The sequence below is a fragment of the Melopsittacus undulatus genome, chromosome Z, assembly GCF_012275295.1.
Source record: "Melopsittacus undulatus isolate bMelUnd1 chromosome Z, bMelUnd1.mat.Z, whole genome shotgun sequence".
Classification (NCBI taxonomy): domain Eukaryota; kingdom Metazoa; phylum Chordata; class Aves; order Psittaciformes; family Psittaculidae; genus Melopsittacus; species Melopsittacus undulatus.
In genome coordinates, this window is record NC_047557.1 from 72,041,840 (window position 1) to 72,054,036 (window position 12,197).

The window sequence follows — 12,197 nt, forward strand, 5'->3', positions numbered from 1 at the left end:
ATTCTGTGAAATGCCCAGCCAATTCCTGTTACTCATTGCATATGGTAATTTGGGCAGATAAGGCTGTGGCACAGGGGCTGTGAGCTTGAGGAGTTTTCTCTGGGGGTTGCAGTGCTCATTTGGGGAGAAATACCCCCACTTGGTTTACCCTTCTATGGAAATCCATTAGTTAAGGACACTGGAATGTGCTTAGTGTTTTCAATTAACTACATGTTCTTCTTTGGTCTAATTTATGACCCTGAGAGGCTCCTCAAGCTGTTTTCTTTCAGAGCCATTTACCTATTTGTCATGCCCTACTGACAGCAGCAATGCCTGCACTGGTCTGAAAGAACACACGCGCTGCACTCCACGCTTTTTGCAGCCTCCCCACGGCCGCGCCTGCGCTGGAGGCCGGACTACAGCTCCCGGTGTTCCCCGCGCGGAGGAGCCGCATGCTGATTGGCTCCGCCGGAGGCTGGACCGTGGGGCACAGCGGGGCCTGCACCCGGCGGCGGAGAGAAGCCGGGTGAGGGAGCGGTGCCGGGAGGCGGGGCTGGGGACGGCTGGGGCCTTCCGGGAGAGTGGCTGCGGACTCCGGTGAGTGGAGTGGGTCTGTGGCCCCCGAAGGTGCCAGGGAGTGGAGCTGGGCACTGCGGCGTGCTGGGGAGTGCGGGGGGCGATTATGGGTGGTTGTGAGGACTGGGGAGTGGGACTGGGAGTGTGGGGGTGCTGGGAGCCCCGCGGGGGCCTGGTAGCAGTGGGGATCCCACATCTTTCCCTGCCCACCCCAGCCTGCCTGAGCTGCCAGCCTGGTGACACGTGCAAAGGAAGCACCACGAAGGAGCAGGTCTGCATGGAGGCCATCAAGCTAGCTATGAAACTGCAAGCCATGCGATGGTGAGTTGGCTGTGGAGGAGGGGAATATCCTGGCTTTGAGCTTAGGGGATGCGCGGTTAGCGAAGAACCGGCCTGTAGGTACATGCAACATTGCTGTCTGTGTCTCTTTGGTGGAGGACTAGCCCCGGCAAGAGGGTTTGGTACCTTCTCAGCTTGGAGTAAGCATCTGCTTTGGGGCATGGGATCCCATTAATTCATCTTGCCAGATCAAATGTGAGATTGTTCCTTGCTGCCCACTGACGTCCCGCCTGCACTGGCCTGGGAATGGAGCATGGCTGGTGGTGGGGGCTTGGAGAACTGTTTTTTTGACCCCTATAGGTGCACTTCTTTCCTGGTACTGAAGGCCCAGCCAGAGCTGCAGCAGAGCAAGCTGGAGTTGAGCCACTTTGATCTCTAGCAGGTCTCTTTCTCCTTGAGTCTGATAATGATAAATCCCCACTTGGGCTCTGAGGAGGGCAGTGGGGGAGATGAGCCTGGGCAGTTTTGGTGCCAAGGACTCTTACACCCCATTTTGGACTGGGGTGAGAGATCCGCCTTGTGCAGGTGCTGTTGGGGTGGCCAATCCGTATCAGCCAGGAGAATGCAGAGGTGGGGAGTAACTCTGAGCCATACTTCCTGCACCCCTCCTCAGGCTGGCTGGGGCAGACGCTAGAGGACAGGGCTGAGCAGGGAGTATGCCAAAATAACCGTCCCCTTTGCCTGCAGAGTTCAGAGCCAGCAAGGCCAGCTGAAGATCCTGCCCAGGAAGGATCCTGCAGGACCCCATCGCTGAGCCCCCTGGGGAAGAGAAGGGTTTCCTTCTGAGAGGGCCCTGCATTGGCGGTTGTGGCTGTGGTGAGCATCTGGCTTGTCCTCAGTGCCTGGCCAAAACGGAACTGGAAGAAGAGGCTGGCCCAAACAGGACTGCAATGCTCCCCTCTGTGACGTGCATGGGTGTGCAGGGACACAAGCTCCAGGCCCCCATCTGGGGACATGCAGGCAGAATAGAGGAAGGATGCCAGGCACTGTAGGCTCAGACCATGTCAAAAATTGGTCTGGAACCATAGGGCCTTTTGCTTCACATGCAGGATCAAAAGTCTAAAGAGCCTGGAAGAAGGGAAATAAAAAAGAAGAAACCATGCCAGAGTAGCTTGTCTTCTGCTGGACAGTTGCTGTCTCTCATTTCCTCTGGCAATATATTCCATGGCCTCCACACCTGAGATCTAGAATCTGGTCTAGAATCAGCCACGGAATGTTGATTTGCAAATACTCTTTCAAGTCAGTTCCCTATCAGTTCTCCATGAATGGGGATAGTAAGTGCTACTACACTAAGGAAGTTAGTCTAAGCCTGATGGCATTTAGCGAGAGTGCTCAACAGGAATCGTCATCACACTTCATTATTCTTGGTTTTACAACCTGAAGTACTTGGTTCATGAAGAAGCACTGAAGAGTTCCAGCTCCCTTTGCCTCCTGCTTCTCCTTCCTCTCTGGCCAACACCATGGGAAAGACACAAGGTTATCCAGCCTGCTGTCAGTAGAAAAAGGCTGACTGCACTTCTTGCCAAGAAAGCTTCTTGCTGCAATGACAGGGGTGCTGCTCTCGAGTGAGAAACCGAGGGAAAGGAATGGAAAATACATAATTCAGGAGTCTCACACTGCCTGAAGCAGCTAGCTAACCTGGTCCCAGAGAAGGGTCTGTGCAGTGCAGAAGCTCCCCCAGGAAGCCTCTGGCAAAGGCTGTCTTGCTGCAGTCAGGAGACTGAGCCCACAACTGTTGCCAAGGAGTGCTTCCGCCTAGACAAGCCTCCTTCCCCAAAATGCAGGGTCATCTCCTTCACACTGCTGATCTCTGCACCTACCTGGGAGACAGGAATGAGCAGTAACAAGCTTCCCAGAGGGATGAAACACACACACAGACAGCACCCTGCCCAGGGCACAGAGCCCAGGATTGCACCCAAACTCCAACATCCCACAGCCAGAGTTCCCTGCAGACCCACCCTAAAATACATTTTTTAGGTGCCACCTGAAGGTTCATTTCTCCAGTTAATTCCTGAATCCTCACGACCAATAACATAATAAAGTTGGGATAACCCCAGGACAGGAGAAGTCCCCACCATATTATCTGTCCCACAGTGGGTGTGATCCAGGTTTAAGGCACGCAGTGAAACCTGAAGCAGTACTGGCCCCAGTGGCACACCCACACAGCTCAATGCCCAGCCCAGGCTAGGATCCTTGACATCCCAGTTCCAAACTGGGTGAGGTGGGGAGGAGGTCCCGCTTGGGATTGGTGAGGAGCAGGCAGGAGTGTGCAGGACAATGCACTACCATTAGGCACATTCCATAGGCACAGAGTTGCCTCCAGCAGGGTTCTGAGTTGCACTCGGGTTCCCAGTAGCCCTCAGAGACTCCCAGTTACACCCAGAGGCTCTTAAAGGGTTTGCAGTTGCTCCCAGTTTCCTACAAAGGTTCTGGGTTGCCCCTCAGGGTTCGTAGTTGCTTCCACAAGGCTCTGGGATGTTCCACCTTCCCCTTCAGAGGCTCCCAGGGTGACAGTGTCCCTTGTGCCTGTGTCCCATCTCATGTAGCTAGGCTTCCTGCAGCATTCGCAGGCGTGCGAGGCAGTGCTTCCCAGATTTACCACTTATTTAACATGTATTTGGTTGGAAGGAGGGAAGTTGTATTTCCTAAGTGCAAGGATTGCTCATGGCAAGATGGAAATTAAAAACGAAATGAAAAAAAAAAAAACAAACAAATTTGCTGGATTTGGGCTGGATTTGACTGCATTGGAACAATTCAAAACTCCTGAATACCTGCAGTATATTGATGACATCAGTGTGTGGGCCACACAGCAGAGGAAGTGTTCGAGAAAGGCAGAATAATAATCCAGGTTCTTCTGAAAGTGGTTTTTGCCATAAAACAAAAGTCAAATGACCTTCATAGGAGCCCCAGTTTTTAGGAATAAAATAGTAAGACGGGTGTCCTCCATATTCCACTGGATGAGACCGAAAAGATCAGTTAGGTCTCCATCAACTAACAAAAATAAGCACAGGCTTTCTTAGGTGTCATGGGGTTTTGGGTAATACAAATCCCAGGTCACAGTCTGATTTTAAACCCTTGCTATCAAGTGACCTAGAAGAAGAATAATGCTTTACACTTCAGCCAGGGACAACAGTCTGACCTGGAACCTCTGGCAGAAAGCACCTGGAAAGACTTGAGGTTCTCCTCTGGGGTTTTGCAACCAGGGATATACAGGATCTGTGATTATGAATCTCACCTACACCTTCTACTTAAGCCTGAGACCAGGTCTGTAACATGCAGCCAGCGAACATGTCTCCCAGACAGCTGTGGCCCAAAGCTAAAGCAGTTTGCAACCCTCACCTTCATGTGACACCCCCTTTGCATACCACAAACCCCTGCAGCTCTGAACACATTCTACCACCTCACCTACACCCTCATTCTAGCAAGAACAGAGGAAAACTATGACAGCTGTCAGCAATGTTTCCCATACAGGTAAGGCCAAACTAAAAGCTTTGAACAACCCTCACCTTTCCCCTATAGCCGCATCCATGCCCCACAACTAGAGCCTAGATTGCAAACACACACACAGGGTTCTGCTCTTTGTCCTGAACGTACGTCTAAGCTTCACCTAATCCTAGCCAGAGTCCAGGTCCAACAGGAATGCTGCCAGCTATGGCGCCCAAGAAAAAGTGCCCAAAACAAAGCTTTTCGCAGCCCTCACCTTCCTTGGCAGACTTTTTGCAGTTTTTGTAGCACTGGGGCTATGTAATTTGTCTTGCATTGAATCCTAACCCTTTTCCTGACCCTCACTCTATGCTAAGAGAACGTATAAAACGTGCCTCATCAGCAATCACTGTCTGCCCCGCACCAGATCTTAAGACTAATGTCAATCTTCATCGGTTCCTAATATACTGGAAAAGGAAGGAGTACAATTAAACATTTCTCATGGAAGGACTCCAGCACAGTTTTTAATAGGGTCAGAGACTCCATGCCAAAAAAGACTTGTTAAAATCTCTATACCTGACATACCAAAAGTATGCATATACAAACAGTAAATTGAAACATTATTCAACAATGCCTCCACAACTTCCCCAACTTTCCAGAGTTTCTTGGCAAAGACTGTTGTCCAAAACTCAGCTTTAATAACTGTCATTAACGCATTTGAGCAAAATAATATTTTTAAATCCCCACAACAAAATCAGGATAGAAGATGAGATCTTCCACAGTTTCCATTTTGAATTTTGTATGCCTCAGTACTGCAGTTAGGAATGAGGTAAAATACTTGTGAGGGAATAGAAGAGAGAGAAAAATTAAAGTTTACTACTGACTTCTCATTTAAAATGAAGACATGATTAGAAAGAGAGATGACATTTATATACAAATATGCAAAGATGGAACTCATGATTCTGTAGAGATTCCAAAGATTTTGAATAAACAAGGACACGAAGCTGTAACACATGGCAGTACAAAAATTCCCAGAACATACTTAATTACAGTTCTAATTCCATAATTTACAAGGAAGTACCATTTATTTTCAGTGTTCATACTGCCAGTTCCTTCTTCGGTGCCTGTAAAAATCACTCATTTCTGGGCCTTTTAAGCAAACAAGTCTCTACACGCTATTAAGATCTAACATTATTTCAGGTAATTTCAAGGTTAAAAAATGACATCCGTAATTCTAATGTGAGCTGAAAAAAATAGGCATTTCTTTTCCAGGTTTTTTCACAGATATTCAGGAAAAAATGGGAGAAGTATGTTAATGCCTAAACTATCATTGCTTACAATTTTTGCTAACCAAATTAACAAACAATGCTGCGGTTTCATTAACTAAAGCATTCAATTTAAGTTCCCCTGTGATAAATTTTTAAGTCCATTAATTTAACTTTAATTCAAACTATTATGTCCTTCAGAATTTAATGTAGCTTAAATTAGCTTAATTAAAATAGTACAACTTCTGATTGTTAGTGCTTTCATTGTAGTTTATAACTGGCCACATAACTGGACAATGATAAGACAGTAACACTTCTGAATCTGCTTGCATGAATCCACAAAAGGTGTATTGGTAATGAAATAAGTAAGAACAAATCTCCAGATAAAAAGGTATGTTTACACTTGCATGTGTTGTATATGTTATACCTCAAAAATGCCTTTTTCACTGATTTTGACACAGATAAGATTGCACAGTAGGTATTTCACCTTTTTAATGTAGCACATTCGTGTTTTGGATCATTTTCTTTAAAAGACTTTGGAGATTTGTCTCAAAAGGTTTTTCACAACAGTAGAACAAATCACTAAATGGAAGATTTCCTAAAGGTGATGTCAGAAAGAGTGAGCGAAGTTCACAAAGTATACTGTGATATGTGAGTTATTAGGCAATTTAAAAACAAAAGTTTACAAAACAAACTGGCTGACATAGCTATTAATTGCGGACCCTCTGGAACAAATGGTGAAACTAAGAATCAGTAGTCAAAAGGGCACAAAACAGTAGACATTCTAACAGGTGAACCAACCTGGAGAAATGCAGTTTTGTGCAGTTGCAGTTAAAGTTCAATGATTCAGGATGAGATTCTCAAAAATGTCTAATAAATTCAGAGTAAAAGTTCCAAAGTCACATCAGCATTTCTGGAAATCCCATCTCTTGTAACAGTTGGTTTTGCTATCTGGCTTTTCTTTTCCACACTACTGCCCAGCCACTTCATACACTAAAGTGTATACTACCAGCATGAGATATTATTATTTCCTGAAGACTACTGTGTGAAAATAAAAAATCCAAACTTAAATCAGAACCTTATTTAATTTCACCTCAAACTGGTGTACTTTATAAGATCCACTATTACTTATGCATCTGAAGTATGATTTTGTTTGATAACAGCTTCTATGTACAAATGTGGAAACCACCTACAGTTTTACATTATAAAAATCTACTGCTCAAGAAGCAGTCTGCAAAGAAATAGCAGTTCATGGTAACTCATTCCTTCTTTCTGTCAATATTAACCCACTGCTAAGGAAGCACAACACAGCTCCAAATGAAAGAGCATATGTTTCAAATATAAAATTATATTAAATCATTTGTGCAGATATTTGGTCTATAGATGGAAACAGTTTCAGAATAAATACATCTTGCTCATTAATGTTCCAAGGAAAATAAAGATCTGAGGCATGCCCTGAGCTATCTAGACTCTTTAATAGTGCAATGTTGCAGTGATGCCTGGTTTAACCCCAGCTTTTGCAAAAGAAATACAGCAACTGCCCATAGAGCTTCAAAAGGCTGACACCACAGCATGACATACTACAGTAGTTCTTGTAGCATTGCTAAGTTCCTCTCCATCCACTGGATGTTAAGCTGAATTGTGTCAATTGCCTCTTTCACAGAATGCAATTGAGAACTCTGCTCCGATTTTGACTCAAAAAATGACTTCACCTGCATAGCAAGAGAAAAGAAAGAAAAAGAACATATTCCTTAAAATCAACACTGCCCACAGAAACAGATTCAGAAACAAAGGCTACACTTATGTTGCAGGAAATCCCTGAGAATCACTTATATCTGTGCAGTAAGCAAACCTCTCAAAGGAGCTCCCAAAATGCAAGGAAAGCGTTTTTCATGGGAACTGCAACAGTAATTACTTTGGTTTCAGTAAGGTATTTAACCAATAAACAGACATTCACCTATAATCACAGAGCACTCAGAAATTCTGGAAAAGGAGTCTTGTTATGTGACAAAGACCTCATTGTTGCAAGTAACCCTCTTCAGTGCCTTGGAATGAACCTCACACCCACTCATCATTACAATTATTAATGCTAACAATTATAATACTATAGATCAAACTTTGAACAATTATCTCTACATAATTACCTGAATGATAATATTAGACTAGGACATAAGCTTGATACATTAACTTGTTAGGACCTTGTTAGATTTCTAATTTCTTATGGCTATCAACTGGCTTTTAACTTATACTCAACCCCTACAATAGCTCTCTGGGAGTGTTACAGCAAATTTAGGTTTTGTGGCATTGCATCACATTCCAGAGATTCCATAGCTTCTTCACAAAACCTAGACCAAAATTCTATTTAGACTAAATAATTATTTTGGGAGACAGTGTTATTCCAGTTAACAGAAAAATAACTTAAACAGGTAACTGGATTCAGTTCTATATGCAACTGTGCCACATACTGAGTATGTAATCTTCAATACATTTATGCACGTATTTGCAATGTCGTGAAGTATTTGTATGTATTTGCCATGTTTGCCATGCGTGAAGTAGGGAAAGCAAGAGATGTATAACCTAGCAAACGGACCTCAAGGACAGAAATCACATGTGTTTTCTTCTTCCAATAAGTAAATGAAAACAGCATTAAAACTAAGAAAAGATCCCTTACTGGTAGATTAAGCCACCAACCTCAATCAGGTGTGCCTTTGTTGCAAACTGAGAAGTCGACCAGCTAATGATATTCTGGATAGTGTATGAGCCTAGGTGAAACCTGAAATAAAAACAGAAGTTATTTTTAACTGGGAGCCTCTTCAAGATGCAAGTTCAGTATACATGTACACATTCTTATTTCTTCCTTTTCAATAGCTGTAAATCATTAAAAGCACTTGAATTAAAATTTACAAATCTAATTTAGTAAGATTTACAAGTCTTAGAACTCCAAGACTTCTAGTACCCTAATCCCTCTAAAAAGTGAACTTCAGAGCAAAAGACATGGAAAATTTTCAAACTTATATCACAGCTTAAACAGTAGAAAACTGAGGACACCACACACTGAATACAAAGACCTTTATTTGTGGCATGTATTCAAAACTATACAGTAACTGAATCTGCAACCAGGTTTCATTTCAAGCAAAGTAATTTTGTAATATTGGTTAATAACAGCTTGCTAGAGCAGAAATTTTCATCTGGAAGAAGATGTTTAGCAATGTGAAACTTCCAAATCAATATGAGGATTTAGAAATACAGTTTTCTATGAACTGTTGGCATTTTGAAGACATACAAGCTAGCTGTCCTGCTGGACACCTTTCAAGGCCAGTTAAGGAGAACGTGTATTTCTAAAGCAAGTGATACTTATTGGTTATTTGGATTTGTGCTTGCTGTAAAAAGCAAAAAAAAAAAAAATTAATTCCCTGGGTCAGATTTTGAATGCATTTGATCCTCATAAATAGCCTGAATTTGTGGCAATCATTGTAAGACAGTACCCTTTTAACAGAAATCTAAATCAAGATTTTTCAGAATTACTATGAAGCTCTACAAGTCTACAAAGTCCCATCAGCTACTGGTGATACTTCAAAGTTTATGTTCCATGTAATTTTTGTAAAATAGGATTTTAAAACGGGTTAAAATTTCAATACAAATCATCTTGTATGAAACCAACTATTATTATTGTGCTTGAAAGAAACAAACAAGTGCTTTTGCCATTGTGAATGTGAAGTTTCAGCTACGTCAAAAGCCTTACTTTCGTGTAAGCTTTTCCCAGTTCTCTTTGACAAAGTCCCAAGCCAACAAATATCCAGGTAAACTCTGGCTAACAGTTGCTATGATGTGTGAAAGCTCCTGTGTCCTGATGACTTCTCCTTCAAGGCTGTTCTGCATTAACCTAAAAGACAAAGCATATGGAAAGAGACAGGTAAAAACATCTGTTCAAATCTTCACATAATTCTCCCAAGGCTCCTAAATTACATGGAAAAGATTATATAATGGACCAAATAACAAAGAATTTCTGGCATCTAGAACACACTGATGCTCCATTTAATAACCACTGCACTTACTTCACATTAGTTTCCAATTACCAGAGAGATATTAGCTCTAAGACAAGTAACTGAATTTTCATTGTTCATGGAAAAGATGAAGTAAATTCTAACAACACATAAAAGAAAACAGAGAGGAAAGCTGTAGCACAAATCACCTAGCAGGACAGCCCTGGTGTCCTCCATGCAGAACTGAGATTTGGTCTACAGAGTGGTGTTGGAGCATAATGTTAGGTCAAAATTTCACCCAAAGAAGGAAAGAAAGAAAAGGAAAAAACCAACCAAACTAAAAACCAAAAGCAACCACCAACAAACCCCAACCAACTAAAATAAAAAAAACAACAAATCCAAACTAGTTATTATCTTTGTTATAAAGATACACCAATCTTTTATGACTCCATAAAGCAACCTCCAATTTTACCTTCACCACAAATTCTGCAATAATTTGTTACCAGTAGCACAAAGCCTTGAAGTTCAACTGTTTTCTCTTTATAAATATTCAGAATTTGTCCTTTTAAGCTACTCTTTTACATAACCTTGAAGAACCTGATACTTCTCACTTAAAAATAATTTATTTAAGCCTGTACAAAATATGTAGATAGATTCTCATTAGCAATCAGAAATGTTTTCAACAATACAAAAAAGGCAATACATTTTTTCATAGAAGATTTTTTTAACACTTTTAGTTTACACAGCAACTTTTTTTGCTCCTTCATACCAAAGTAGCTTTCTGACATCTTCTGTGCTGGCCAAGGCTTCAATCATTTTACTTTTCTCTGCTTCAGAAACTGAAGAGAAGTACATCTTTAGGAGGAAGTCCCAGCCATCATTAGATTTGGCTCCAGCTGTAAATATGGCTTTCATAACATCACTAGGCAAACTACAGGGAAAAAAAAAGAAATACAAAAACAAAACAAACACAAAACAACAAGCAAAGAAACAAAAGGGGGGCATAAAAATGCTCATCTGAGAAAAGAAGGAAGAAAAGTCACAAAATGAAAAGATTAGCTTGAAAGAGATGCCTCTCTCTCTTGAGCAACTGTAAATTTGCTGGACTAAACTCATGACAGTCTAATACCTTTAGTCACTGGGAAAAAAGCAAATCATTTTAGTCATGTGAAAGCACAGTAAATTGTACAAAAATCTGAGTAACTTTCTATGGCTCAAAATGCACATGAATCTGGAGCAGAATGAAATCTGCAGGATTAAAAGGTATGCTCTGATGTTGTTATTAAGTAATTCTTGAGCATGCAGGAAACGCAGATGGAAGCAATTTCTGTGTGATTCTGCAGTCACATTCAGTAAGACTGCAGATGGAGTCAAATTCTAGTGCAGTAGTCCCTCTAATCTTGAAATAGTAACTTCTACATAAAGACCAGTAAAAGAATGAAATGCTTATCATCCATGCCTAGTTGGTGCTGTGGTTGGAGTTTCTTTTCCCTTTTTTTGTATTTCTTATTGCTTTGTTTGTTTAACCACTCACCCAGAAAAAAAAATGGTGGCAAGGTAACAGGGAACAGGTAAATAAAAGAATTGGAAACACAGTTTTTGTCATACCTCATTGTTCCATTAGAATTCACCCACTTCTCAAACATTTCAGTGGCAGTTGTTCTACAGTTTCTTATATCATGGGTGCAGGCAAAAGCTAGCAGCGTTGACCGGAGCTCTCGTTGAGACAAGGCCCCATCATCTGTCCAACTCTGTTGATCAATTTTATCTCCAAGCAGGCGCTCTACTCTGTGCTGAAGGATGAAAAATTATTAGCAATAGCTAATTCTTCCGAAGAGGATTTCCTACATATACATATTACAAAATTGTCTCTATATATACACACAAAATTAGGTTTTTTAAAAAATAAATGCCTTTAAGTCTGCTAGGTGAGAGTTAATGCACAAACAAACCAACCAGCCTTTACCTATAGGCTGAACACCCTTCATGTTTCTAGTTTTCTACCTTGCCAAAAACACAGCTAGGTACCCACCAGCTACTGCATCTCAGATAAAACACTTTATCTTAAATATTACCTCATAGACACTGCATTGCAAACCATAGCTTGGTCTGTTTGTCACAGCACATCTCTAAAATCTTTGAATAAATACTAAATAAGGAAAAATAACATAGTAAGAGGTTTTTGGTTTTTATAATTTTCCCTAAGCACTCACTAATTACCCTTAACAAAAGCCCTAAGGAAGGCAGGCAAGACTGGCAACTACCTAAAATCCCCATCCAATTTACTGAGATTACTAAATATGCTCAACTGTCAACACTTAAAAAGATAATGTAACTATAAAGAGCATTATAGGTAATTATTTCAAATCTAATTTACAGAAAACTAAGACATACCATGAGGCGTGCTGCCAGTTGTTGTTCACCCTTTTTCTCTAAAAGGTTGTATATAAGACTCAGCTGAAACAAAGCTTGAGTGAGTGGTGCAGTGCTGCTCTCTTTGTTAAGGTAATCAATCAGATCAAAGGCCTTTTCCAGAGACTCTTTTCCTAGACTACAGGTCAATGAATACAAACATTAAAATGGCTTCCAAAACAAAAGCCCTCCCTGAAACGAGATCAGAAGTGATGCTCTC

General features: G+C 41.6%; 1 protein-coding gene and 1 long non-coding RNA gene across 3 annotated transcripts in view; one reads left to right on the top strand and one right to left on the bottom strand.

Moving 5' to 3' along the window:
• Positions 1-509: 509 nt before the first annotated feature.
• LOC115945551 (uncharacterized) lies at positions 510-4,921 on the top strand. The gene is made up of 3 exons (XR_004079857.2): positions 510-576; positions 771-876; positions 1,582-4,921. It is a non-coding gene; the product is annotated as an uncharacterized lncRNA (long non-coding RNA).
• Positions 4,813-12,197, bottom strand: part of LOC101876207 (leucyl and cystinyl aminopeptidase) — a 39,609-nt gene continuing 32,224 nt past the window's right edge. For both annotated transcript variants that reach the window (XM_031044028.2, XM_005143440.3), the window contains exons 13-18: positions 11,960-12,116; positions 11,174-11,358; positions 10,335-10,496; positions 9,325-9,465; positions 8,274-8,355; positions 4,813-7,294 (exon numbers count right to left, since the gene is read on the bottom strand). In XM_031044028.2, coding sequence (XP_030899888.1) covers positions 7,163-7,294; positions 8,274-8,355; positions 9,325-9,465; positions 10,335-10,496; positions 11,174-11,358; positions 11,960-12,116 — 859 coding nt within the window. In that variant the 3' untranslated portion in view covers positions 4,813-7,162. The remainder of the gene's footprint in view (positions 7,295-8,273; positions 8,356-9,324; positions 9,466-10,334; positions 10,497-11,173; positions 11,359-11,959; positions 12,117-12,197) is intronic.